Raw genomic sequence first — 26,886 nt, forward strand, 5'->3', positions numbered from 1 at the left:
TGTATAACTGACTGCTAATTTGCTTCTACCTCCACAGCAATTTATCTAGCAAAGAAGAACATTAAAAGGAAAGGGGTTTTGGAAGAATATGAAAAGGTGAGGAGGCACTGCACTTGTTCCATTACAAGACCCTCATTTGCTACAGCTTAAGCCCTTTATTGCTAATGAGTGGGGCACAGCAAAAAAAAAAAAAAAACACCTCTTCAATTGCATGAGGTGTTCCTGCAGCTGTACCAAAAACCAACATTTTGCAAGTGAAAAAAACAACCAGTCAATTATAATTTTAGCAGGGGTAATTGCTCTCCTTGCAATGGTATTTTTGAACTGTTGCAATTCTTGTAATTACGTGCAGAACAATCCAGATTTCTTGGCTCAGTGGCCAGCCTGGCCTCGTTGAACTATGGAGAGTCAAGAAAACCCCTGCATGGGAGTGCCCTGGTCAGAATTTTCACACTAAACTGCTTTTTTATTTTTATTCCAGGAACATTACAACATGCTCAATCAGAAAATAAACTACAAGTGGGATTTTGTCATTATGCAGGCCAAGGAGCAGTATAAGTGAGTTGAATTGCATTCCCTTGTTTGCATCACTGGGCAGGATGTGAGGAGCAGAGCTTGGCTGGCTCAGTGCACAGTTCAGTCACACATTAAAAACACCAAAATGCCTTTAAAATGGCTTGGAGTGGAGGTTTAGGTTTAGCACTTGATGTGGTTCTGTGAAGGAGCTGGGTCCTGATGCTGCAAGCCCTAATTAGAAACAACTTCATTTAGCTCAATTCTCCTTGAGGATTTGTGGGTCAGGCCCTGGACTTTGGGGCTGTCGCTGGTCTGGGTCAGGAGTTTCTGGCACATCTCTCAGCTGAGTGGAGAATCAAGAAACAGTAAATGGTCCCAGCAGGAACTTCTGGAGAAAACTGAAGTGCATACTTCAGTACCCAGCTAAAATAACTTGATTTTACAACTGAAACCTTCAAATTCCCAGGAAACTTGGTGAACATGAGATGGGAATATTCTTTTAGAGATCCTTCCTGCTTCTGTGGAGCGCTGTTAGCTTCCTTTCCCTCCTGGCAGGGCAGGCAGTGGCTCTGCTGCTCCTCAGCCTCTGTGTGCCCTGGGCTGGCAGCCAAGTCCTGGGAGTGCAGCTCATCAGATAACTCTCATTAAACACCAGACTGTTGTTCTTGTAAACTGAGGGCAGACTTGGGCTCAGAGATGCCAAATGCAGTTTCAAAGTCAGATGCCCAGGCTGTGTCTGAAGCAGCAGATTAAACCTGTCTGAGGCTGTTTGATGGTGCTGCTGGGGCAGACTGGGGCACGGCACCCAGCCTGTGACCACAGCAGGGAGGCCACATGCAAACAGCCTGCTGGGAATGTTCCCTTCCCCGTGCTAAATCCCAAATTGTGCTCAGGACTTTTCTGGGAAAGAATTCGTTGGTCCGAGCCCAAACCATGCTAGTGCCTCCTCTGTTTAATTGTGGAGGTGATTTGGGTTTTAGTGCCTGGGAAGCCTCCTCAGAACCATTTCCAAGCAGTTTCTCTGAGAAATGCCTCTGCTTTACTGAGAGACAGGGCTGAGACATGTCCAGGGTGTATCTCTGGGTGGCAGCCCTTGGGACATGGGACAGGGACAGAGGTGAAGCAGCAGGACTGGGGACAGGTCAGCAGAGAGGCTGTGTGCCTAAGAAGGGTGTGGTGGTGTTCACAGGGGTTCCAGGATGAGGGAAGAGATGAGAATCTGACTCCATGTTTCAGAAGACTGAATTTTATTATTTTATTAGATATATTAGATTATTTTATGATATATGTTATATTAAAACTATACTAAAAGGACAGAATAAAGGATTTTATCAGAAGAAAGGAAAGGAAATTTCCAGGAAAGGAAAGGGAAGGAAATTTCCAGGAAAGGAAATTTCAAGGAGAAGAAATTTCAAGGAAATGTCAAGGAAAGGAAATGTCAAGGAAAGGAAAGGAAATTTCAAGGAAAAGGGAAAGGAAAGGAAATTTCAAGGAAAGGAAATTTCAAGGAAAGGAAATTTCAAGGAAAGGGAAAAGGAAAGGAAAGGAAAGGAAAGGAAAGGAAAGGAAAGGAAAGGAAAGGAAAGGAAAGGAAAGGAAAGGAAAGGAAAGGAAAGGAAAGGAAAGGAAAGGAAAGGAAAGGAAAGGAAAGGAAAGGAAAGGAAAGGAAAGGGAATCTTGTGACTGACCAGCTGACTGTGATTGGCCATTAATTAGAAATAACCAACATGGGCCAATCACAGATGCACCTGTTGCATTCCACAGCAGCAGATAATCAATGCTTACATTTTGTTCCTGAGCCCTCTCAGCTTCTCAGTAGAAAAGATCCTAAGGAAAGGATTTTTGATAAAATGTGTCTGTGCCAGAAGGGGATGTGCCTGCTCCCAGCTCAGCTCAGGAAGATGATGATGATGATTTCTCAAAAGGCAGAGTCATGTGTGGCCATGTGAAGATGATGTGCAGCCCAGAATTAGCCAGGACAGGATGTGGGCAGGGCTGGCATCGGGGCAGTGCTGGCTCAGTCAGGCTGGGACCCACGGGGCATGGCAGGCTGGAGGTGTGCCCTGCTCCTCATCCCACTGATTCATGAGGGCAGAACTGCTGAATTCCCCTGTTCTTGGCTTTGCAGGGCAGGGAAGGAGCGGAAGAAGGAGGACAGGTACGCCCTGGACTGCCAGGAGAGAGCCTACTGGCTTGTGAACAGAACTCCTGTGAGTAGGGGGCACAGGGTGACTGCAGTGACTGGTGCTGCCCTCCCTGCAGCCACCTGGGACAAACTCCCTTGTGGAAAGGGCTGAGTGCCAGGGCAGGGCAGCCCAGAGCTGCCCTCAGTCCCCACCACCTTCCCTTGGTATCGCTGGCTGGGGGCTCTGTACAAATCCCCAATGGGATGGGGCTGCTGGGAACAGCCTTGAACTGTTTTATTTTCCAGCGTCAGTCTCATTACATGGTTATGGCAATGGGAAGATGCCACCAGCTCACATCCCAGGCAGCAGACCAAGAACTTCATGTTACAACTCACTTTATAAGCTTCTTGACCAATCACACAAAGCAAAAGCACATTGACAGTAGTTCTATCTAACCACTATAAGCACATTGGTTAAAACAATGCTTGCTTATTTCAAATACAATACCTGCTTGTGAGCCTTAACACACAATGCACAGAGCTCCATTATTAAGCTTCAAACTTCCTAATATCTCACTAGATAAACTTTTCTGTAGCTTAGAGAGTTGTTCTAGACAAGCATTAATACACAGACCATTGTTCTATTTGTCCTTGCTTTTCTACAGTTTAAATAATTTTTCTGCTGACCAATCTCATGGCTGCTGCTTAGCTCTAATCACAGTTCTGTTGTCTCTGAGGCCTTTTGCAGCTTTCCCAAAACCCTATGATTTTGTGGATTCCCACAACTGGTTGTTCCCAAAGCTGCAAGGGACAGAGTTCCAGCTGCAGCTTGAAGAGGGGCATTCCCAAATCTGGGGGTTCCCAAGGCACTGCTGGCTGGGAGCTGCTGCCAGTGGAGGCCTGGGGGTCTCCTCCTGCATTTGTGCCTTTGAACCAAATGAGTTCCAAAGCTCTGTTTGTTGTTCACCACAGCCAGGCATGCTGAGCGCCCTCGAGTACGGAATAGACCGAGTCACAGATCCCAATGAAAATAAGGTAAACCAGGTGAGACAGGGCTGGGTTTCATTTACACACCTACTGAATCTGTGGGGCAGGGCCCAGAAAATGTCCCTGGGTTTGTCATTTTTTGGGCACTGCAGGCTGAGTGTGACAGCTCAGCTCTAGCAGCAGAACAGGGCAGAGTTGAGGCTCTCTCAAAATGGCTTTGGCAGCTCCTTCTGCCTTGAAAAGGCTTTGTCAGCTTTCCTGCCACACCAGTTGGTGTGAGTGCTTGGCTGCAGGACATGTTTTCTCTGCTGGTGAAGCTGAACTGAGGAATCCTCTGTCCCCAGGTGCTCCTTTGTATGAGTGCTGAATGAACTTTGTGGGGTGTAAAGGGTCAGTGCACAGATCCAGGTTTAAAATCAAATTACAGAATAACTCCCAGAGGAAAATTAATGTGTGGTAAGAAGATGAAGAAGTTGGTGTGGTGGAGACACAAAATGTTGCCAAAAATGCATATTGTAGGCCACAAAGAAACAGAATCAGTGAATGGAGATTGTGAGGGCTGTGACTGGGTGAACTGGTCTGAAATCACACAGATCCTCTCAGTGGATGAGGAACTGGAGCTGCTGTTCCCTTTCCCCATCAGCCCTCTGAGGTGATCCTGTCTTTGTGCCCTTAACAATGTTCATTTGGAAGCAAAGTCAAAACATCTCTCAGCAATTCAGTGCAAATGTTTCTGCCATCACCCTCACAGTGCTCCCACAACTTCCCATTGCTGTAGCAGCCTTTAAACACCTCCAGCCAAGGCAGGAAAATTGCTTGGGCCAGCTGTGTTCTGTTGCTATAGAGACTGAAAAGCAGCAAAGTGTAGGCTTGGGATGTATTTTATTTTTTGTTCTTGCTGTAAGTAGCAGCTGCTGAAAAGCCTTTTTTATTTTATTTTATTTTTTTTAAGAGTAAAGAAGTAGTGGAAAGGGAGAGGGATAGAAAGAGGAGTGGGCCAACTTCTCACCCACAGTTTTACAGCTGACATGGAAGGGATTTTAGGTTTGCAAACGGCCTGAAGAGCTGCCAGTGCCTGGTAGCACAGGGGAGGGAGCTGAGGGGTCTCTGCCCACTTTCCCCTGGCCATGAGAGACAGGGGAGGCTCCAAGGAGGGCAGAAATGAAAGGACACAGCTTTGGGGTGACTTCCCTGCCATTCTCCTTCTCTGAGCTTTGGGGTGACTTCCCTGCCATTCTCCCCTCTGGAGGCTGAGCTGAGGAGGGAAGGTTCTCCTTGCTCCTCCTTTGATTTTGAAAGAGTGATTGAGAATCCAAGAGGCAGCCAAGAGCCCTCATGGAGCCCCTTTTTGGACCAGCAGCTTTATTTTTGTCCTCTACTCTCACCAACACCTGTGTCTCAGCAGCCTTTGGAAGAATAAATGGGCGAAGCTCTGGTTTGTGTCCCTGCTCCTGCTCAATCTACCCTCACTTTGTTGGCCAAATTATGGAGTTTTTTATCTTGGCAGTTGAGAAGGAAAGAAAAGAATGAATTCCTGATTTCTTTGAAGCTGACATTAGCATGAACATCTCTCCTTCTCTTGCTCAGACCCTTTGGTGGGCTGCTCCTCCCTCACAGATAGGGTCCTCTAGGGATAAACAGGTGCTCAGATTCCTCTGAAGGACTTTTATCGCTGATCCATGGGCAAACCTCGTGGTTAGAGTGTGTTAGGGGTTCAGGCAGAAGTAGCCACCCATTGAACAGATAATTAAGGGATGTTTTAGCCTTGTTTTGCTGGCTTTCAGGCTCACACCAAGCCTCAGTGCTTGAGAATGAGCCCTGAGTGCCTGCAGGAACCTGCACAGCCTCTGGAGCCAGAGTCCTTCTAAAAGAGCTTTAACTCCCCCAAAAATCCCTGTGCTGCCCTCAGGGGCTGCTGAATGAAGTGCCCTGGTTTGTTGTGTGCAGCAAATCAGCCACAGATCAACGAGTCACTGCTGGCCTTTAATTTCATAAATCCTGCCAGTTTGCCTGATAAAGTTCTGCTGCATCATCACAAGTTTGGAAAGCACAGGGAGATAAACAGGCAGGGCTCTGAGCAGCTCCTGGCCCTGCAGTGCCCAGGGAGCTCAGAGCTGGTGGCACAGGCTGTGACCAGGGCACTCAGGGGTGTCACAGGATGTGGCACAGCTCGTGGCACTCACTTGGGACAGACTGAAGCCTTGCAGTAATTGCCATGTTGGGTTTGGAGGCTGCAGTAATTGGGATAAGTCACTCATTATAAGGGCATTGCAAAATTAATCTCATTATGAGAAACCACTCTTTTGTTCCAAAGATGATTTCCTTCCAAAAGAGGCAGAGTGGGTGGGTGGTGCAGGGCACTTTGGCACTGCTGCAGGCAGTGCTGGGGTCAGGGAGGGTGGGCACAGCTGGCAGTGCTCAGTGGGACAGGGACAGTGCCCAGGGCCACTTGCAGCAGCTCTGAATGGGAACTGGGGGCGCTGGGAGAAAGGGAAATGAAATTATGAGCAGCTCTGGGGTGAAAGAGCTGAGATTCCTCCCAGTCCCTGCTGATTTGAGAGCTGGAAGGGGCTGAGCACAGCCAGCATCTGCAGCCTCTCAGGTGCTCAGCATTGGGCTCCCCTTGGATTTGCTGCAGTTCAGTTTGTGGCACTGCTCAGAGATGCTCAGCCCCTCTCTGGGACAGTTTAAGCAAATCCCCTCCCCACCTGGAGCCTTGGCAAAGCCCCCTTGTTTTCCCAGGAGCAGCTGCCCACCACACTGACTGTGCCAGGCGGGGATCCTTGCTGTGTGGGGCACTTAAAAAAAATCAAATCTTCCCTTGTTTGCTGATTTTTCTTCACCCACATATAATTATCCTGTTGTGATGGCATTTTAATTGACCCCTTTCTGTCTCTGTATAAGATTTCACTCACTGTGTTCTCTTTCTCTTTCCCACAGCTGTTTGTCTCGTGTGTGTGCTGTGCTGCCAGGCCCCTCTAGAAGATAACAGCACTTTCCTGCCACGTGAGCTGCCTTCGAGCCACTGTGCCAGCACCCACTTCTCCTTCCCCACTGCACCAGGCCTGTCTGAGGCCCCAGCTGGCAAAAAAAGTGGAAGAAAATAGGGGTTTTTAAAGGATTTTAACGTGTTGGAATCACTCCTCTGGCCACAAGTTCCATCTAATGGAGCCCTTCAGCTGGCACTTGTAAATGTGATGAGGCCTGGTTTGTGTCTCACATTCCCCAGGGAGACAGAGAACTCCTGTTGTGCAGGAGGGCACTAACACAGGACTCCAAACAGGACACTTTAGGGCAGGAAATAGAATAAATTTCACTGTGCAAACAGGGGATTTTCCCTTCCATTTCTGCAGTCTGTCTGAAACAATGACACTGTAGAAATGAGGGGAGGAATGGAAGGTGGCCTGGAATCAGGGATGCAGCTGATTCCTGGCTGTTCCTCAGCTCCTCCATCATTTACCAGGGTGTGCCAGGAGCTTGTGAATCAGCAGGGGAGGCTGTGAGCAAGGATCCTGCTGTCCTGGAGCTTTGTCTGTCCCCTGATGTGTCCCACAGGGCCAGCACAGCATCACTGCTGGGTTTGCTGTCCTGTTTGTCCCTGTGAGATGGGCTGTGCTGCCCACTCAGAGCTGCTCATGGCATTCCCAGCAGGAAAAGCTTCCTCCCATCACAACACCACTGCCAGGACCTTTTTTGGTGCCCAGGCTGGGTCTGGGTCAGGGTCAGGGCTGGCTCTGTGGTGGGGCTGTAGGGATTGGGCTCTGCTGCATTTCTGGCTCCTGCTGCTGAAATGGTGAGTGGGGATCTCAGAACCAGAGCTGGGGGTGTTTTTCTGCGTTGTGGAGAAGAATTTCTCCCTCCTGAGCAGGATGGTGATTAAAGTGCAAAAGCAGATCAGTGTCCCCACAAAGAAGCCTGGGGAGCATCTTGCCTTTCCCAAAGCAGGGGCAGTTTGGGGTGCAGGTGAGGGGAGAGCAGAGCTGCCTGTGCCATTCAGTACCAGAATCTTCATCCCTCATCCCTCACAAGCTGCACTTCTCCAAGGCACTCTGCAGACCCCACCTGCCACAGGACTCATTTGATGGAATAATTTTGGGGTGCAGGTCTTGACTGAAACAGGAGCTGAGCAACTGAAACCCTTCCTGAGCCTTTAAAGGCTTGCTGGGAGCATCCCTGACTTAGCCTGTCTTTCCTTCTCCCTTCTGCAGTTTATTCCACACAAATAACTGTGCTTCAAAGGAAGCTGTGGGAATAAACACCCTGCAGTTAATTCCTTGCCTTCGATTGCCTGCTCATTTGTGGATGACATGTAACATGGGCTGAGTTATTCAAATCACAACCTAAACACCCTTTGCACAGCAGATACTGCTTCTGAGGCTTTTAATTGTGGTGTTTATATTTTGCAATGTGTTGGTTCCTGTCTCCTTTAGCTAATATTGAATGATCTAATCTGTGTCTCGTAAATGAATCTATTTTAGCTCCATTAGAATAACCCCTTAATTGAAGGCATACAGGCAGCCTGTGATGGGAGAAGCAATGCTAAACAGTAAATACAGCTAATGGGACAATTTACCGTGTGGGGATGCTCTTAGCTTTGATGATACCCTGATTAGCTCAGCTGCTGTGTTTGATTTTAATTGTAATCAGAATTAATTGGAGAGTGCTGCACAACGGCAGCGCTGCAACGGTGTTTCCATGGCTAAAAAAACCCAAAAAAACAAATGTAAGCACCCATCCCAATGTAACGATTCTTTTTTTTTTTTTTAAATATTTTACAGAAAAATACAATGGAATTCTACAGGAGAGAGGTGAGTGGTGCTTCCCTCACTTCTCAGTGTTCATCCAGTGTGGCTCAAAGCCCTCTGTGCAGGGCATGGGCTCTTTGCAAAGCAGAATCCCTGCCTCATGGAGCTTTTATCAAATTAATTTCAGGCCATTCCCTCCCACTGCAGCTCTCCCAGTGACGGGAAGGCTCAGGCAAGGACAGACACCAGGGCTGAAATCCAATAGATCCAAATTAGTGGTGGGGAAATCACGGTGGCGCCAGCGCAGAGACAGCCAAGAATCAGTGCTAATTACATGCTAAATCATCCAGAGCATTTGTAGGTGCTGAGGATGGGAGCTATTATTCAATTTCTATATAACATGGGGAGTGCTTTTTAATTACTTGCACATTGCAAAGTGAGTTTGTGATGTTTGCAGTGAGCTCAGTGAAAACAGACATTTTACTGAGACAATTCAGGGATCCTGGGGTTCCTTGGGCATGCACTAATTAGGGAAGAATCAGTCCCTGCTGTAATTAGCCCCACTACCTGGGAGAGAAGCAGTCTGAGGTTTAGATAGGCCTTATCCTCAAACCTCTGTGCTCCTAACCATGGCCATGTCTGATCCCTCAGATCATGTACTATCAGCAGGCCATCCTGAAGACCAGAGTGAAATCTTCTGTCTCTCTTGGAGGGTAAGTCCTGATTTCCTTCTGTCCACACATTAATTAGTCTGCAGTGCTTATCTCCTGATGAGCTGATGAAGCTGTCTGCTCTGGCAGCTGGTGACTCAGCCAGGGCATCCATGTGGTGGCCCAGTGCTGTCTGGGCTGTCTGGGAGGAGGAGGAGGGATCAGAGTCCCAGCAGGATGAAGAGGCTCCCTGGGAGCTTTGCTGCAGAGCAGCACCAACCTCTGGCTGAGAATCCCACTGGGATCAGGAGATGCTGACACTGCCCTGGTCAGCTGTGATGCCTGGGAGGATCCAGCAGTGTGTCTGTCCATCAGAAGGAGCAGCCAGCAGGACAGACTGACCCTCCTGTCCCTGCTCCCCACCCTGGGCTGTCCCTGCCCCATGGTGGTGCTCGCCTCTGGCTGTGTGACCCTGCAGAGGGAAGCAGCCTCCCCATGAGCACCCAAGCAATTAATCAGCAATTCCCCTTCCCAGTGGGAGAGTTTCCTGGTCACATCCTTGATGAAGCCTCCAGCCCTGGCTATAGGCACTGGTGTGTGTGCCAGAGGCATTCCTGCTGTGCTGACCAGGCTCCTTGAGGTACAACCTCCTGGTGCACTGCCATTGCCACCAGGGATGTGCCATTGCCACCAGGGATGTGCCATTGCCACCAGGGATTCCTGTCACATCTGACATACACAAAGTGCTCAGGCCATTTCCCTGGGGAATAATCTTGGATGAATGGGATGGGTGAAAGAGAGAGTCTTCTGAGAGCCACAGCTTGCAGGGCACTGGGGTTGGAGAGGCAGATCTTCCTACCCAGAGCTCTGGAGGGAGGCTGGGCTGGCTCTGCCCCATGCTCAGTGGCCAATTCCCTGCACAGCTCAGGGAATGTTCATTTTGTCACTGACTTGCAGGTCAGTTAAAACTCTGCTGCCTCAATTCTCCAAGCTGTGAGCTGGAGCTGGGAACCCCTGGCTGTTTTCCAGCAATTTTGTGGTGTTTCACTGTTTGGCAATGGAGGTTTTTTCTCATTAGTTTGGTGGGATGATGCTTATCACCTGCATCAAAAATCTCAGGGACTTTGGAACTCCAGAGTGTCAGCTTCAGGGTTGGGTCCAAATCAAATTGTTATTAATGAGGATTTGAGCAGCAACTGGGCAGTGTGCATGCTTGAGAGCATTGCAGTGATTTGGGAGAAGCTGCAAAGCACTTCAGGACCACACAGCAGTGCTACCTGAGCTGACAGGTTTAGATTTGCTTGATCATGGGCTGGAGTGGCCAGTGCAGGTGCTGGATGCCTGGGCATTCCCAGTGGGAAGGGAGGATGGGGCAGCTGTGTGCCAGCCCTGTGGTTGGCTCTGTAGAACTGCAGGATGAGTGCCAAGGTGCCTGTTAGCAACGGGCTCCTGGACACTGCACTCCCAGCTCTGAGCACATCAAAGCACTTTGGCCTGCAAGGAATTTTAAATGCAGAAACCAGAAGATTTTTATTTTTTTTTCAAGAATGAAAAAGGGAGGCTGGAGCTAAAATTCCAGGGCATTAGTGAAATCAGTTGTAATTAGAAGTCTGGCCAAGTTAGAAGGTAGGAGAAGTGTTTGTCTGGTTCCTGATGGGAGAGAGGCAGCTCTGCTTTGTGCCAAGCCCTCAGAGCCACTCGCAGAGGAATGAGCCCTGTGGTGGGTGATGGAGGAAAGGAGAAGCTGGCATGAGCCCTCAGCATTCCCTGACTTTCCCTGAGCTCCCTGAGCTCTCCCATGGCCCATGGGAAGGCTGAGAACCCACCTGGGTGAGCACAACCCCTGTGTTCCTTTCCCTGACACTTTCCCCCCAGAGCAGGGCAGGATCAGGCCCTGGCCAGCTGAGAACAGGAGACAGAAACTCTCCTTGGAGTCCTAAATCTCTCTTCCCTGAAATGAAAAGGCAGAAGGAGGTGATGGAAGAGTCTTGTACCTCCTTATATTTGAATGGACAAATTCACTGCTTCAAAAGGAGACTTCTGCTGGGAAATGGAAAAGATTACCTGAGCTAATGAATTGATTTTTCTGGGAAGGCAGAGGCCACCTTCCAGATCCCTGTGCTGAGAGTCCTGCACCTCTGAGGAGATCTGTAATCTGTTATTTGGCTATAATGGGGCTGTAATTCTGCCTTCCAAATTCATGTTTTGATTTTGGATTTGTTGCAGGGTTGTGAAGTACTCTGAGCAGTTCCTCTCCAATGATCCCATCCTGTCTGGATGTCTCCCCAGCAACCCTTGGATATCAGATGACCCTGACTTTTGGGACCTCAATGCAAAGCTGTATGTATTTCTGTTGTTTTGCCAACCTGTGGTTTACAGTGACCTTTACACTGATAGAAATCAGGAAAGGGAAGCACTGATTTTCGTTGTGGTATCTGATCACAGAGAAGTGTTCCCTTTCAAACTTGTTTTGAAATTGGGAGTACTCCATGCTGAACTTTCAGCACTGCCTTCTTCAAGTGGAGCCTTCCTTAACATCACAGAAATTGCTGAGCTGATGATGGGAGTGTGCACTCAGCCCTGCTGGTGGGTCTGATCCTCCCTGGATGAGTGAAGGGTGAGTCCTGTTCCACCTCGACCAGCACTGAATGGAACAGGAGCAGCTCAGGCTTCAGCTGCTCCCCTGCTCTTTGCTCACCCCTCAGGCTTCCTTAGGAGAGGCTTTGGGTGGGAGGCACACACTGGTGGTCCATCCCTTCTCTGAGGCCTCCCTTGGTTTTCCCTTTGGATAGGGTTTGCTAATTACACAGTGGCTTGGAGCTTCCAACATCTCCGTGGTTCTGAGAGAGCAATCCTGGACTCACTGAATCCCATCAGACATCCCCAGGGATGCCTGCACTGTGTGCCTTCATGAGAAGCAAAGCTCTGGGCAGCCACCAGTGCCTCCTCCAGGGTGGGACTGAGTCAAACCTCAGGGCAAGGCTGGGCTGTCCCTGAGAGCTGCAGAAATCCCAGTTAAATCCTCATCCTGCTGTGCCCCGAGTTGTTTAATTACAACTTACTTAGTGGCTTGACTTCAGGAGCTCATTACACCACTCTGGAAAACAAGAGAATGCTGAGAAGTCCCTTGGCACTGCAGCAAAGGGCATTTTGGTTTTAATTAATCTGCTAATGAGAGGAAGCAGCGGTGCTGTTGTGTTCTCCCCGTGCAGGGTGGAGGTGCCCACCAGGACGCGCGTGGAGCGATGGGCCTTCAACTTCAGCGAGCTGATCCGGGACCCCAAGGGCCGCCAGAACTTCCAGCTCTTCCTGAAGAAGGAGTTCAGCGGTGGGTGGCAGTGTCCCCGTGTCCCCAGGCTGAGGTGACACGGCTGCTGCAGGCTCTGCAGCCAGGGCAGGCGGTTCCATCTAGTGGCACAGGACACACGGTACAGCCCAGCCTCAGAGGGTTTACATTGCATTTTAGGAAGGAATTCTGCCCTGTGAGGGTGGAGAGGACCTGGCACAGGGTTTTTAAAGAATTTTTAAGATTTTTTTTAGATTTTTTAAGATTTTCTAAGCCTTCTGATGTTTGCATTCTTGTAGCAAACTTTCTCACACGCTTTCTGTAAATACCTCATTGTTTTACATTCTTTTATGGAAGAAGAGAAATTTGATAGACTGTTAGTTTGTCCAGTGTCATTGGAGAGGTGGCACTGTCACCCTCCTGTCCCTTTTGGAAATGACACCCCACTGTCACTTTTGGAAAACTGTAAATGTTAGAGTCAGAAAATAAACTTCCCTTTTCTTCCCCTTGAGAGCAGCAGTGTGTGTGCTCATCTTGTTTCGTGTTCTATAGTGACACTCTGGCTGCCCCTGGATGTGTTCAGGGCCAGGTCAGACAGGGCTTGGAGCAGCCTGGGATATCTGGAAGGTGTCCCTGCCCATGGGACTGAGATGGAATTTCAGGTCCCTTCCACCCCAGAGCATTCCCTGATTCTCTGACTGCTCCCAGAGAAGGGAACTGGCTGAGCTCACAAGTTCTCAGAGGTGTCAGTGGGCAGAGAACAGGGGAAAGCTGTTTTCCTCTTTCAGTCAATTGGAGAGGCTGCTTTGGGGTCAGCAAATTGTGCCAGACAAATCCAGGAGTTAATAAATGGGATTGTGTTTTCCTCAATCTCATTCTCTGCTGATTGTGCCCTTGTCATGCAGGAGAGAATCTGGGTTTCTGGGAAGCCTGTGAGGATCTCAAGTATGGAGACCAATCCAAGGTCAAAGAAAAAGCAGAAGAAATCTACAAGTGAGTGTGAAAACTTTCCACTCTTTAACTCTTTGTGCTTGAGTCCCATCACCTTCCACAGGTTCTCATTCTCCAAATGATCTATTCCTAAGGTTTTTACGTGTAGGCTGTTATCAGTTGTGGCTGTCTTTTGTCCCCACACAGGAAAGGAGATTTTTGAAGATGAAAGTAGAAGTGTTTTTTTAGTATATATTTACTTTTCCTCTCTGTTCTCTGTTATATTTCAGTCTTAGGATGTAATTTAAATATTGGTATGGAATAGCAAAGTTCTTGAGGCTGCCACAAGCAAAGCGGGGAGAGGCTTTTTGCTTCCAGGGAGCTAAAGTTATGTGCAAGAGGAAGTGAGTGCACTGAGTCTCTGATGAAGAGAACATTGATTGCCCAAGATCAGGACAGCAAATTGCAGCAGGGAGCTGAAGGGACTTTTCCTTTCGTGCACAGACAGGAGTCTGTGGATTCTCCAGCTGCTAATGGCACTGTTGATTGCTCCTCCTGGCAGGCTGTTCCTGGCTCCGGGAGCGAGGCGCTGGATTAACATCGATGGCAAAACAATGGGCATCACAGTCAAGGGCCTGGAGCACCCTCATCGATATGTTCTGGATGCTGCTCAGACCCACATCTACATGCTGATGAAAAAGGTTTGTTATTTGCTGCCAGAGCCTGAGGGGGATTCCAGCCCTTCCAGAGCCTTTGTGTGCTATCAGCTGTCCCTTTCAAGGGGCCTTTGTGTGAAAATCCCTCAAATTTGCTGAGGGAAGCAAGTGCTGCTTCAGGCATTGGTATTTTGCTGCTGCTCCTTCCCTCTCAGCCTGTCCCCAAGGTGGTGGGGTCAGGGGGCTGCTGCAGGTCCTGCTTTCAATTCCAGCTTCCATGGAAGCAGCAGAACTGGACTGATTTTCACCCAGTTTGAAAAGTTTGGCTCCTGGAACACAAGCTCCTCACCTTGCAGTTACTCTGAGACCCTCCTGACCCAGGCTAAGCTTCATTCAGATCTTTTGATCTGGGTCTTACCTGTGAAGCTTTATTGTGAGATGGAAAATCCTGGGAATTTTCCAGCCAGATGAAAGGATATTGGTTTAAATAGCTACATTTGCCTGAAAGATGCAAAGTCCCTTGAGCTGCTGGGGGAGATTATCCAGTTCCCAGCCTCCCTGGCTCCTGAGCAGCTGCATTTGGTGGTGATTTTAATAAGGGTGTTTGCAGCCCATAACTACCAGTGTCTCTTTTTTCTCCTAGTAGGACTCCTATGGCCGCTATTTAAAGTCTCCAATATACAAGGAAATGCTGGCCAAGGCTGTTGTGCCACAAGAGGGTGTCAAAAAAAGGCAAGTGAAACTGGCTGTAATTGTGGGGTTTGTTTTTCTTGTTGTAGCAAGGGTAGAAAAAGCCCAAGTTGCAGCAAAATTACTATGATTTAGATGTTCTCTTAATTAAATAAAATTTTGCACTGAGAAGATGCTTTGCTTTGAGACTGATGGTGCTGTTTATTCATGAGCCCTTTGGAAAAGGCTTGTGAACAGGAGTGGAGCTGCTGATTGCTCAGCTGCCTTCTCTGCTGGGTCTGCTGAGAAGGGCTGGGATTGTTGAATTAATTCAGGGCTCCTTTCCTGGAAGGAGACAGCACTGGTGTCCTGAGCATGGGAAAACTTCTGCCCACCAAACCTTGGCTGCCAGAGACAGACCCAAGGTCTGGGATAATCCATGGGATCTGTGTGGTAGTGTTTGTAGAGGTTTCAGGATGAGGGAAGAGATGAGAATCTTGACTTTATGTTTCAGAAATTTGATTTTTTATTTTATGATATATATTATATTAAAAGAAAATGATATATCAAAACTGTACTAAAGAAATAGAAAAGAAACATCAGAAAGCTTGCAAAAAAAAAAAGAATAGAATGATAATAAAATCTTGTGACTGCTTACAGCTTCGACACAAGTAGCTGTCATTAGTTATCAAGTAAAAACAACTCACACAGATCAATCAAAAATGCACCTGTTGCATTCCACAGCAGCAGATAATCATTGTTTACATTTTGTTCCTGAGGCCTCTCAGCTTCTCAGGAGGAAAAATCTTAAGGAAAGGATTTTTCATAGAAGATTGTCTGTGACAATGTGGCTCTGGTCTGAGTGATGGGCTCTGAGTGATGAGTGTCTGTGTGCCCTCAGCAGCAGGACTTGGACACTTTTAGCAGTCCTGTAGCTTGTGTGTGACACTGACTCACCCAGTGCTGTTCAAAGCACTTTGCTGGGTCACTCCTTTGGCCATCTCTGTGTCCCAGCTGGTCCTGCCGGGTCACTTTGCCTGCCAGGGGGAGGTTTTGGTGCCCTTCTCCTCAGTAACCCTGTCCTTGCCCTGTCTCTGCCCAGCACGGGTCTGTTCGGACGCCGCCACCTGCGCTCCAGCCCCAGCCCCATCGTCCTGAGGCAGCAGGAGGAAGAGGCCAAGGCCAGGGAAGCCGCCAACACCGTGGACATCACGCAGGTCATGAGCAAGCTGGATCGCAGGAACCAGCTGCAGAAGGAAGCTCCTCCCAAGTAGGCTCTGAGCCCCGCAGGGAAAAGACAAGGCGAGGCCGGGCTGAGCTTCGCCTCCCCTTCCTGAAGGTGTCAGTGCTGCTTCAGCTTTCCCGGGCCGGCTCTGGGCTCTGCCAGCTCCCGCACGTTGCCATGGCTGCTGGAGAGCAGATGTCCCTTCCCGGGCAGTGCCAGGCTGCTGTGCCAGGCTCGGGGGCAGCACCCTGCACACCCAGGAGGGGAGATGCCCCCACAGCCCCGGGAGGCTGCAGAGCCCGGCTGCCTGTCCCTGCTGCTCCAGGGCAGGGCAGAGCTGTGCCCCAGTGGGTTCAGACCAGCCTGCCTTGGCCCTAAGGGGATGACCCTGCGAGCAGGGCGAGGTGACCCAGCCCAGAGAGTCCCTGCTGGCCTCCATCCCATGGGGGGCTCTGCACCCTCCCAGGGCACCCCCTGAAAGGAGCCCCCACACCCCCACTCCAAGAGTCCTGCACCACAGGCACAGGAGCTGCTTGTGGGAGCAGCAGCAGGAGCATTTCTGAAGGTTTAGCTGCCCTTCTGAATTTGAATGACACTCCCACATCCCCTGGCACGCTGGAGATGATCAGCTCTGCTCTGCTCTCCCTGTGACTCCTGTGCTGTGAGCTGGGTGTGCAGGTGCAGAGAGCTGCCCCTTGCCAGAGCCAAGAGAGGTTTTATCCAGTCCTTCCCACCTCTTGTCTTGTCTTTTTCCTGCTCTTCTATTTTCTGTTGTTAAAAATCCAACAGGAGGTAGCTGCAGTTGTCACTGGCTTGTAGCCCAGAGGCAAGGGAGAACAGGTAGAGGTGTTGAGAGCAGATTTCAACTTTAGGTAGTATTTTCTTTTTCTTTTGCTCTAAAGCTTTTTCTTGCTTTAGAATAAGGCAAGCTAAAATACCACATTAGTGCTAAAGAGCTCAGGGATAAAGATTGCAGGCCTTGCTGGAAAAGCCCAGCATGCCTGGACCAGGCCAATGGTTACCAGAAGTGTGAAGATTCCTGCAAAGCCCAGTAAAGGGAATTGAAGGGACAGAAAAGTTTCCTTGTTTGTTAAAATTTTGGGGAAGGAAAGAAACTGGGTGGAAGCACTGAGGTTTGGGATGCTGCCTCTCTCCAGTTCACATTGTTCATCCCTTTTTAATAGTGATGGGATTTTACAGAAAGTGGGAGATCGTAGAATCCCACAATGGTTTGGATTGGAAGGGATCTTAAAGCTCATCTCATTCCACCCCCTGCCATGGACAGGGACACCTTCCACTGTCCCAGGGTGCTCAGAGCCACATCCAGCCTGGCCTTGGGCACTCCCAGGGATGGAGCAGCTTCAGGAGAGAGCTGGCAGGGAACGGGAGCCCTTGGATAGTGGGGTGCTTGCAGGCCCTGGGGTCCTTGCAGGGCAACTCCCTGTGAACAGGGGACAGTCATGATGGCAGTGTGTCCCCAGCAGTGACTCTGGCCCTCCCCATGGCAGGGTCAGGGCTGGACACTCTGATTTGGAGTCACTCCTCCACTGAGCCAGGGAGGTTGTCCTGCCCTTCCTTACCCCATCACCGATAAACCTCAGAGGAATTCAAACTGAGTCACCCCAGACCTTCCCTCTGATGTTGCTCTCACTCCTGCTGGAAGCACAGGCACATTCTGCACTGCTGGGCAGGGGAGCAGGCTCAGGCTGCCTTTTTTCAAATTTAAACCCCAAGGCTTTGTTACATCAGGTGCTGAGCACCCTCAGCCTGTTTGGACATCAGAGCACTGGAAAACTCTCCAGAACCTGGCAGGGTTGTCCCAAAGGCACTGGGTTGTGCTGAGCTCTGGAGTCTCTGCAGAGTTTGTGTAACATGGAGCACTGAGCATGTTGAGATTGCCAGTATGTAGGAACATGTGGAAGATCAAGTCAGGGTATAAATAATAAATAACAAATCTGTGTGTTCCCGTCAGTCCCTCTGATTCTACTTCTATTTTGTCTGCTGCTTTGCTTGTTATGTTCTCTGGATCCATTCCTTTCTCTGATTCTTTATCATTTCTGCTTGGCATCGCTGCTCCCCTGCCATGGGTTGTGCTGCATGCTCGGGAGTCACTGTGCTTGTGGAACTCCAGTTACACCAGGAACTGTGTGGAACACCAGTTATTGCATGTGGAACACCAGTTACTGCATGTAGAACACCAGTTTTTGCATGTGGAACAAGCAGCCATCCTTCACACCCAGGCAGGAGCTGTCTTTGCCTTGCCACAGGCTGATGGAGCTGTCAAAGCTCAGCCTTCTGCTCCTCATCCTCTGCTGCTCAGTCCCTGAAGAGGAAAGTTGCCTGGTACATGCTGAACTTCACTTTGTGCCAGCCTCAGAGAAATTGTTTGTTTCCATGTGTTGTTTAATTTTTTTGGCCATGGCTTCCATGCATTCATCTGTCTAATAAAAATAAATGTAGAAAACAGAAAAAAGCCGAGTCCATCCTTCTCTGTGATGTCTCAGTGTGCTCATCTTTCTGTGTGCCATCTCTGCATGTGTGTGTGCATGTCCTGTGCGTGCCCCTGCTCTCAGCTCCTCTCCCTGGACACTTGAGCTGCATTTCATTTTGCTGGGACTAAGTCCTTGGGAAATGGGAGGGGACGTGGCATGCAGCATGTGCTGTCCTTGTCCTGTCCAGTCTGTGCTTGGGCTTGTCCTGAGGGCTGGCTGAGCTGGGCTGGAGCCTGCCCAGCCCCAGTCAGGGACACTGGGGCTCCAGCAGGAGATGGCATTGGCACTATGAGGGTTGGGGCCCTGGTGGTGCCATGGGTGTGACATGGTTGTGCTGTCCATAACCAAGATCACATTCCTGGCATGACAGCCTCCTCCTGCCTGCAGCTAATGGTGGTAAGGAATGACACAGGCTGGTGTCTCCTCCAGCATCCTGGCAGGTGTGGGGCTGATCTGTGAGCATCTGCTGGGGCTGTGGTGGCAGCAGTGACCCCGCAGGCAAGGTGTGACAGCAGGCAAGGTGTGACAGTCCTGTGCTCCGGCAGGGGGAAGGCAGGGAAGGGGACAGAGCTGCAGGACAGGGGGTCACAGGCACAGACATGGCTGGAGTGGCTGGAGCTGCCTCCCAGCTGAGCCCTTCTCTCCTGGCAGCACCAAAGGAGGAGCGGGATTCTCCTCGTCAAGAAGGAGAAGCTTGGGATTCTCCTCATGAAGAAGCCTGGGGAGCCCCGGGTGTCACCCCCAGACCTGACCGAGCCTCTCTCCTTTTCCTCCCCACAGCCAGCCCACCGAGCCTCCTGCTCCCCCGGCCCGGCTGCCCACGCCGGCCCCGGCACCCCGGCATCGCCCCCGGCCGTGCCTCCCGTGTCCCCCCTGCCCCGGGACCCCGCCTGTCCCTGCCCCATGGACCGGGCCCTGGGCAGCGCCGCGGGCACCCGGCCGGACCCGCGGGCAGCCGGCCCCGGCCCCTTCGCCTCCGGCGGCCGGAGATCCCGCCTGGCCGCCCGGGCCTGGGCCCGGTTCCTGCGGAGGGGCTGCCGGAGCTCGGGCGGGCTGGGCTCGCTGCCGGCCCGGGGCCCGGCCGTGCCCCACGGCAAGGTGCAGCCGCTGGGCGGGCGGGAGCGGCGGCTGCGGCCCGACAGCAGGACGGTCAGCAGGTGAGCAGCGCACGGACACACGGACACGCACCCGGACAGGGCTCGGCTCGGTTGGGGATTAGCCAGAGGGAGAGGTCCCTGTCTGGGAGTCACCTTTGCCACACTTGCCCCAAACCCCAGGCCCTTCCCTGTCTCCATTCCTGCAGTTTTCCCATGGGAGCAGGCGAGGAGCCCATGCTGGCAGTGCCTCTGCTATTATCACACCTCCTGTTCAGGGTGCAAAACCCCAGGTTTTACTTCTAATCCCTGAATTTGGAAAACCTCCGTGTTCTTGAGCACTGACTCAGGTTTGGTTTAGTGATTTCAAGTCAGAGGAGAACAAGAAGTGACAAGGGAGGGGAAATCTTGAGCTAGAGTCGCTAAGTGTTTGTCGTTCCAGGGCAGAGATGGGGAATTTTTGCCTGGCAAGGTCGTCCCTGCAGGAACCAAACCCTGGCCATGTCCCTCACCAGGAGCAGCATGTCCCTGATCCCATTTAACCTACCTCTGCTGCTGGCCGAGTGGATGAGTCCACATTATAAATTCCAAAGCACAAACCTGAGGGCTGCTGCTCTACCTGGCTCCAGAGCTCTGTCACAGGGCGGCCTTGCAGCTTCAAAGCAGCGCCAGCGCACATTCCCCTCGTCCTCCTTCTCCGTGGGCTCGAGCCCGGGAGTTTTGCTGTGGGATTTGGGGCTGGAATGGTGGAAATCTCAAAGCCAAGCTCGCTTGCTGCCTCAGAGCACATCAAAAACCACTGTGTGTGTGTGTGTATGTGTGTGTGTGTGATGAGTTTGTGTTTTTCCAATGCAGCTTCTTCCAAGTCAGAACGGCCGCGCCTCCAGAGAGCCCAGCCTGCCCCGGGGGCTCCGGGCAGGGAGAGGAGAGGCAGCCCCGGGCTCGGAAGGACTCTGCAAAGGAGCTGATCTGCCCTTGGGAGACCCCCACAGGACAGGGGAGAGCAGGGTAACCCCAACACGGACACTCCTGCCAGGCCTGAGACTGCAGTGATGGCCATGCATGGCTCAGCACACGTTGGAGAAGTGTATTGGAGCCATCCTCCAGCACCAGGGACACCCAGACCACCACAGCTCTGGATAACAGCCCCGGTGTGCCCAGCTGTTTGTGATCCAAGAGCTCCAAGCCTCTCTGGACTGGTTTTCTTTCCTGTCTTTGGTGTGTTCAGTTCTGCTCATGACAAACTGGTCGATAAAGGAGCCTGGTTTCATGCCTTGGAGCAGATGGAGGACGTGTGGGTGATGTCCTGGGAATCGGGCTCTTATCAGAGTTTCTGCCTTGGCCATGAGGTGTCAGCACACTGAACACAGCACAGCTGGAGCAGGGCTGGAGGGGGCTGGCAGGGCAGGACTCAGGCTTCAGTGCCAAAACAGGGGCGTGTTTGTGTCCCCAGCCTGGGCCCACCTCCTGTTAATTACAATTTTTTAATTTGAACGCGTGCTGATTAAGAGGCTGGGGAAAACGGAGTGCCCCTCATGAGATGCTGAGTGGCAAAACATCATTCCTTCATCCAAACCAAACATGATCCCAGAGGCACCAAGGAGTGCAGAGCCCTCCTGCATTAGCTCCAGCTCCCCAGTGCATGGGTTTGAAACCATGGCTGGACCTGGGAACACCTGGGGAGATCCAAACCAAATCCCTGCTGGTGTTTTGGGCCTCTCCAAGCTGGGATTGATGTGCTGCCACAGGCAGTGCTGATATTGAGTGTTGGATTGTTGCCTTTCTTGTGTCAGTGTTTGAAGGTGGTTGTTTTATTCCCTGGATGAGTTTCCTCAGTGTGTGTGTGCTGTGGGTCCCTGTTCTGTACCTTGGCCATGACCTGTGACTTCTGATGTTGCCGTTTTGTACTTTCTGATTATAAATGGAGTTTTTCCTGTGTGGCCGATGTGGTTCCACATGCTCAGTCCTGCTGTGGGATTTAAATCTGTCCTCACACACACTCAGTGCTCCCTGTTTCCCCCAGGTCTGGGCTGACACTTCCCATCACAGGGCAGTTTGGGAAAATCAGAAGGCTGCTTCTGTCTCCAAAGAGCCTTTCCAGGCTGCTGGCCCTCATTGCCATGGTGCTCCTCTTGTACAAACACACATTGGCTCTCGATGGCTTTGCTCTGTCAGAGGGACCTGGTCCTGCTCCGCTGCCACTGACAGGGACATCTCTTATTGATGAGAGACAAATCTGGGGTCTTCTGCAAGTTTTGGTGTGAGTATTGTTACTCAGCCACTCCTGGCAGGATGCCAGTGATGTGTAATCCAGGAAACACAACAGGAAGACATTGTGATTTGTTAGACAAAATAATATTATATTTGATATTATGAACATATGATAAGAGCCATTCTTCTGTAAATACTTCTCTCATTGGTTTTGGGATTCTCTTGGGCACCTCCTTGCCTTTGAATACTCCTCATGCTCATCTTCCACACCAGAGGAAAGAGCTCAGATGCAAATCTGCTGCTCTGCCGGGGCTGGGACACCCAGTGCAGCCAGGTACACACCTATCCCAGAGGCCAGCACTGGCACTTCCCAACATTTATCCCTTCAGGGCGCTGATTTTTATTCCCCAATATCTTCTAAATATCTTTTCCCTCAATCAATATCCTTCAACCAGATCCCTTTTCCCTGGGGGCACAGGGCATCTCAAGCCCGTGCCTGGCCCTCCAGTTGGAAATGCAGGTTGGAAATGACAGCTCCAGAGGCCCCTGCTGCCCCCGTGATGTGACATCTGAGGCTGTGTCCCCTGCTGGAGGCCTGGCGTGCCGGAGCTGGGAGCGCTTTCAGCTCTGGCACTTCAAACCCCTCGCTGTGCAGGAGCCCACTTATCGCTGCCTGGAGTCACCTGGAGGAATTAGCTCTCTGCAGCAACTTAGACATCCAAGGTATTCCTGTAATGTGAGGGATGTGGAAGGTTAATGACTGGAAAAAGTGATCGCTCCCTGTGGGCAGTTTCTCAGAAAGCTCCCTGCTGCTTGGCTGCCAGAAGAAAGGAGATTCCAGCAGCAGCAGCAGTGAGGGAGCCTCGTGTCCCGTGCAGAGGCTCCTCTCTCCAGCTGCCCATGGCTGCACAGACCCTCCCACTCTGTCTCGGTGCTGGAGGAGCTCCCACACCCCAGGTGCTGCTGGATGGGCTGCAGTGGTCCAGCTTTGGATATCCCCAGAGTGAAGGTGGAAGGAGATTCTTCCCTGAGTGGTTCTCCAAGTGTGGAGGTCCCACACCCGCTGTGGGGTGGGCTCCTCCAGCATCCCTCGCTCAGGCTGATCCGCAGCTGCTGGGATGGATTTGTTGTTTGAGCAGCTTCTGGGGTTCCCCTGCACCTCCACGAGAGCCCTTGCCAGGCTGCCTCAGCACCAGCCTCAAGGGGACACTGTTGGGACAGGATGGGAGCGAGTCCCACGCTGTGAGCCTCATCCTTCTCTGCAGAGATGGGGCTGCCAGCTTTGGGAGTCACAGCCCGTGCTGGGGAGGAGAGCTGTGTGTGGGAGCATGGCCAGCTCGGAGAACCTGGCTAAAATCTCCAGGTTATGGATCTGTTCTCCAGGCATCTCTTCAAGCCTGACATTTCCCTCTCCTCTCCAGCTGGGCCAAAGTGCTGAAAACACCGAGGGGCTGTTTCTTCCCCGGGCTCTGGGACTGTACATTGCTGGAGCCTCATTAATTTAAAAATGGAACAAAGAATGCTCAGCATCCAGCAGGATCAGGCCTCCGGAGCAGGAAGTACCAGCTGGCCCGGGAGAGGGCTGGTTCCCATGGGATTCCCAATGTGGTTTTCACAGGCGGCGTGGTTGGGATGGTTCTTCAAGCAGGCTCTTCCTGCCTGGAATGCCAGGCCTGGAAGAACAGCTGACTCAGAGCGTGACAGCTCCTCACAGCATCCCCTCCTCAAAGGAGCTGTCAGGGAGGGTTCCTGACACCGCTGCCTCTACATTTTGTGCGGGTGGCTTGAAAGCCGAGCTGTAAGCCGAGCCCACGTCATGGTGCTCTTGGAAACGCCTGCCGTGGGTGGAATTCACCCCTGAGCAGCGCCTGGCAGCCCACCCTGCTCCCAGAATAGGATGCCAGCACAGCCCAAGTGCTTCGTGCTGCATCCACCCCAACATCTGAGAATCTGAGCTGTGATAAACACACAGTGACAGAAGCACCGTGACTTGGCTCTTTGGGGTGCAAAGCCAGTCATGGAATAATTTTCCCCTTGCCACGAGGGATATGTTTTATGCATTTTGCAATGCACCTGGCCCACAAGCAGAGGTGAGCACCTCACAGGATCCCTTTCAGGTCGAGGGTTCCCAGATCTGTTCTGCACCACACTAAAGAGGAAAAGATAAGCTCTTGCAAGTCAGTTTATTTTTTAAAATTCATGTTGCCATAGCAGCTCAGCACACTGTCTCAAGTCCTCCTTCTTGCAAAACTTTGATCACCATGAAAACAGAATTATGTTGTTCCCCAACACATTCTAAACATAAATATGTTGAAGTTCCCATAGTTCATGCCTCAACACCTCTGCAAAGACCTCTTTTATTTCTTGCTCACAAAGAATTTCTCTGGCCAGAGGTCAGTGTTTTAAATCTTGGTTTAAAGGCATCTCCTCAGCACCTCTGTGGTCCTGCTGCTCATGTTCCCAGCCAAGGTTCTGGTTCCAGTGGTTTCTAACACACCACAGCACTGAGCCCAGCCACCAGCTGCTGTCCCCAAGATTGCAGGGATACCCTTCTCCCTTGGCTCTGCTCCAGCCTCTCCCTGAAGTACCAAAAGAGCACAAATCCCACTGAAACACCCGCTCAGTTGTTGTTATCCAGGGGAAGCACTGAGCTGTGTTATCCTCGCTCCCCTCCAGTCCCATTGTGCTGGGTTCCCTCTGTCCCAGGGAAGGAGTCTGTCACCTCCTTTGGGAGGGGATGAATCAGCTGTGGGAATGGTTTATTTCTGGCTGAGGGGATGAGCCCCAGCCTGGACAAGAGTTCTGTGTGTGGGTAGGGTTTGGTGACAGCTCTGGGTGGGATCACCGGACACCAGGGGCTTTAATGAGAGTTCCTGCATCCAGCATCAGGTGCAGGCAGTGCTGCAGCCCCAGGGCTGAGCTCTGGCTCTCTGCGAGCTCTGCTTTCAGCCTCAGGAGTCCTGGAACCATGGAATGCTGTGGGTTGGAAGGGACCTTAGAGCCCAATCAATCCCACAGTGACACCTTCCACTGTCCCAGGGTGCTCCAACCTGGCCTTGGGCGCTTCCAGGGATGGGGCAGCCACAGCTTCTCTGGAAAATCTGTGCCAGGGCCTCCCCACCCTCACAGGGAAGGACATTTTCCCAATATCCATCTAACCCTGCCCTCTGGCAGTGGGAAGCCATTCCCCTTTGTCCTGTTACCACTTGCTCTTGGAAATAGTGTCCCTCCACCTTTCTTGTCAGGTGTCCCATTTTCCATAGAAATACTGGAAAAAACCAAAAATGAAAAAAAGGGAATTAGGCTAAATACAGACAAATTTGGAATAAGAGCTTACACAGTCATTTGATTAAACAGCACATCACCCTGAGCCCCCCTTCTGCTGTTGTTGTTCCCATTAATCCAGCTCCTCACACAGAGAAGACCCTCCCAGACCAGGACTGGGAAAGGTCACTGGAATTTTTATTAATACTCACAGCCAGACTTCTCCCAGTCAGCTTTTTTGCCCCCCCCCCCCAGTAACTGAAGGGAAAAGAAAAAAAAAAAGTGGAGGAAGAGGAAGAAAAAATTGGGGTAAAAGTTGAAGAACACTTTAATTTATAAGAAAAAGAGCTAAATAATTGATGTAGTCATGGTGCCAAAGGTAATTTCTGCTGCTCCCTCTATCTCACAAAGACATTTAGCATTGATTGAGATCAAAGTATCAAAAACCCCTGCTGCTGAGCTGAAAGGCAAAACTTTCGGCTGCCTTTCTCCGCTCTAATAATATCGTCTTTATGTAGTTAATAAACTGCACACTTCAGTCAAACTATATCATTACAGAAGACTTAGGGAGCTAATAATTTAAAAGCAAAGAATTGCCTCTGTTCTTTGCTTTGAACTAAACAACATTCTGTTGAATGAGGGGGACATCAAAGCTTTGTTACTATTACCAATGTGGCTGGAGCATAGGGCCGCACAGAGTGTGTACTTCAGTCATCAAGAGAAAAAAAAAAGATTAAAGATATTGGCTTATCAACCCACAGGCAGAACCAGGTGTTTTCTTTTCTGCTGTGCAAGCATCAGGTGGTTTGCTTATCAATGAGTTTTCTTGTTAAATAGATGTACATGACTTAGGCTGATCCCGCCGATCCCGTGGCCCTTTTCTTTCCTGAGCCATCTTTGAAAAAGTTGGGCTGTGGGGATGTTTGTTTGCAGGAGAACGCTTTAATTGGGCCTTTTGTCCAGGGCCAGCTCCTGCTCTGTCACTCCCTGCTGTGCCAGGCCCCTCCCTGCTCCCGCCTTCCCCCTGGCATGAGGGGCAGCCTCGTCCTCTGGAGGTGCACCAGGGTGGGATTGGGTTGGAGATTTACAGAAATTATTCATGGGAAGGGTTGTAAAGCATGGAACAGCTGGATACCAAGGTTCCAGTGACCACCCCGGGAGGTGGAGTCACCACAGAGTCACTGATGGAGTCACCACCCCTGGAAGTGCTCAGAAACCAGGTGGATGTGGCACCTGGGTTAGTGGTGGTCATGGTTGGACTCGATGATCCTGAATTTGTGATTCCATGGTTCACCCCCTGCCTGCCCTCCCATCCCCACCAGCTCAGCTCCTGCCAGGGCAGAGCTGTGTCCTGGGCACCCAGGAGGAGCCTCTGGCACAGCTGGGGCTGAGGAAGGCACATCCTGCTCCTTTCCCTCTGCGTGGGGGGACAGGGAGAGCCTGTTCTTCTCCTCCTGCTTCTTCTTCTCTTCCTCTTCTTCCTCTCTTCTTCTTCTCCTGCTTCTTCTCCTCTCACCCAGCAGGCATTGGCCTGGGGAGCTCTGGCACTGCCAGGAGTGTGTGTCCATAGAGGGTTTGAGTGTGGGGATCCCCAGCTCCTTGGTGGGTGTGTGAATTCCAGTGATGGTCCCAGATCATTCTTTGCCAGAGGATTTTTTTCTCCAAGTATGGCCCATCCTTATCAATCCCACTGAAACACAGACCTAACCCTAACCCTTTCCTGGGACATTGAGCAGGGGTAAGATCAGTAAATCCAGTCCAAGGAACCTTCAGGAGCTCATCCCTTCCCTGCATGGCCACATCTGCCCATGAGTGCCTGGATCTGACTCCAGGTTGGAATTTCTGTGTTTTTTGGGTGGCAACAGTTGAATGTGGGGCTGTGGTGTGAGCCCTGAGGCCTCACCAGCAGAAACCAGGTCAGCCACGAGATCAGGGGGCCTCTAAGCCCCCCAGCTCTGGTGTCCCAGGCTGGATGGATCCCTGGATGCTCCAGGCAATGTGGTGTGGGCTCTATTATGGGATACTTGCACTTCTTA

At 51.0% G+C, this 26,886-nt stretch overlaps 1 protein-coding gene across 2 annotated transcripts in view; it reads left to right on the plus strand.

Annotated features, from left to right (window-relative positions):
• Nucleotides 1–18,262, plus strand: part of RGS9 (regulator of G protein signaling 9) — a 30,422-nt gene extending 12,160 nt beyond the window's left edge. Inside the window, exons 6-17 of one of the 2 annotated variants that reach the window (XR_009419759.1) lie at nt 38–96; nt 482–558; nt 2,645–2,726; nt 3,614–3,676; nt 8,407–8,436; nt 9,025–9,086; nt 11,250–11,363; nt 12,236–12,351; nt 13,215–13,302; nt 13,802–13,940; nt 14,539–14,627; nt 15,667–15,741. Coding sequence is in view for 1 of the 2 variants with exons in the window: in XM_059486020.1 (XP_059342003.1) it covers nt 38–96; nt 482–558; nt 2,645–2,726; nt 3,614–3,676; nt 8,407–8,436; nt 9,025–9,086; nt 11,250–11,363; nt 12,236–12,351; nt 13,215–13,302; nt 13,802–13,940; nt 14,542–14,627; nt 15,667–15,838 (1,088 nt within the window). In the remaining variant the exon portion in view is untranslated. Of the gene's footprint in view, nt 1–37; nt 97–481; nt 559–2,644; nt 2,727–3,613; nt 3,677–8,406; nt 8,437–9,024; nt 9,087–11,249; nt 11,364–12,235; nt 12,352–13,214; nt 13,303–13,801; nt 13,941–14,538; nt 14,628–15,666 lie in introns of both variants that reach the window. The other variant, XM_059486020.1, reaches the window with a different exon arrangement.
• The last annotated feature ends 8,624 nt before the right edge of the window (nt 18,263–26,886 follow it).

Source organism: Ammospiza nelsoni, chromosome 19, assembly GCF_027579445.1.
Source record: "Ammospiza nelsoni isolate bAmmNel1 chromosome 19, bAmmNel1.pri, whole genome shotgun sequence".
NCBI lineage: Eukaryota > Metazoa > Chordata > Aves > Passeriformes > Passerellidae > Ammospiza > Ammospiza nelsoni.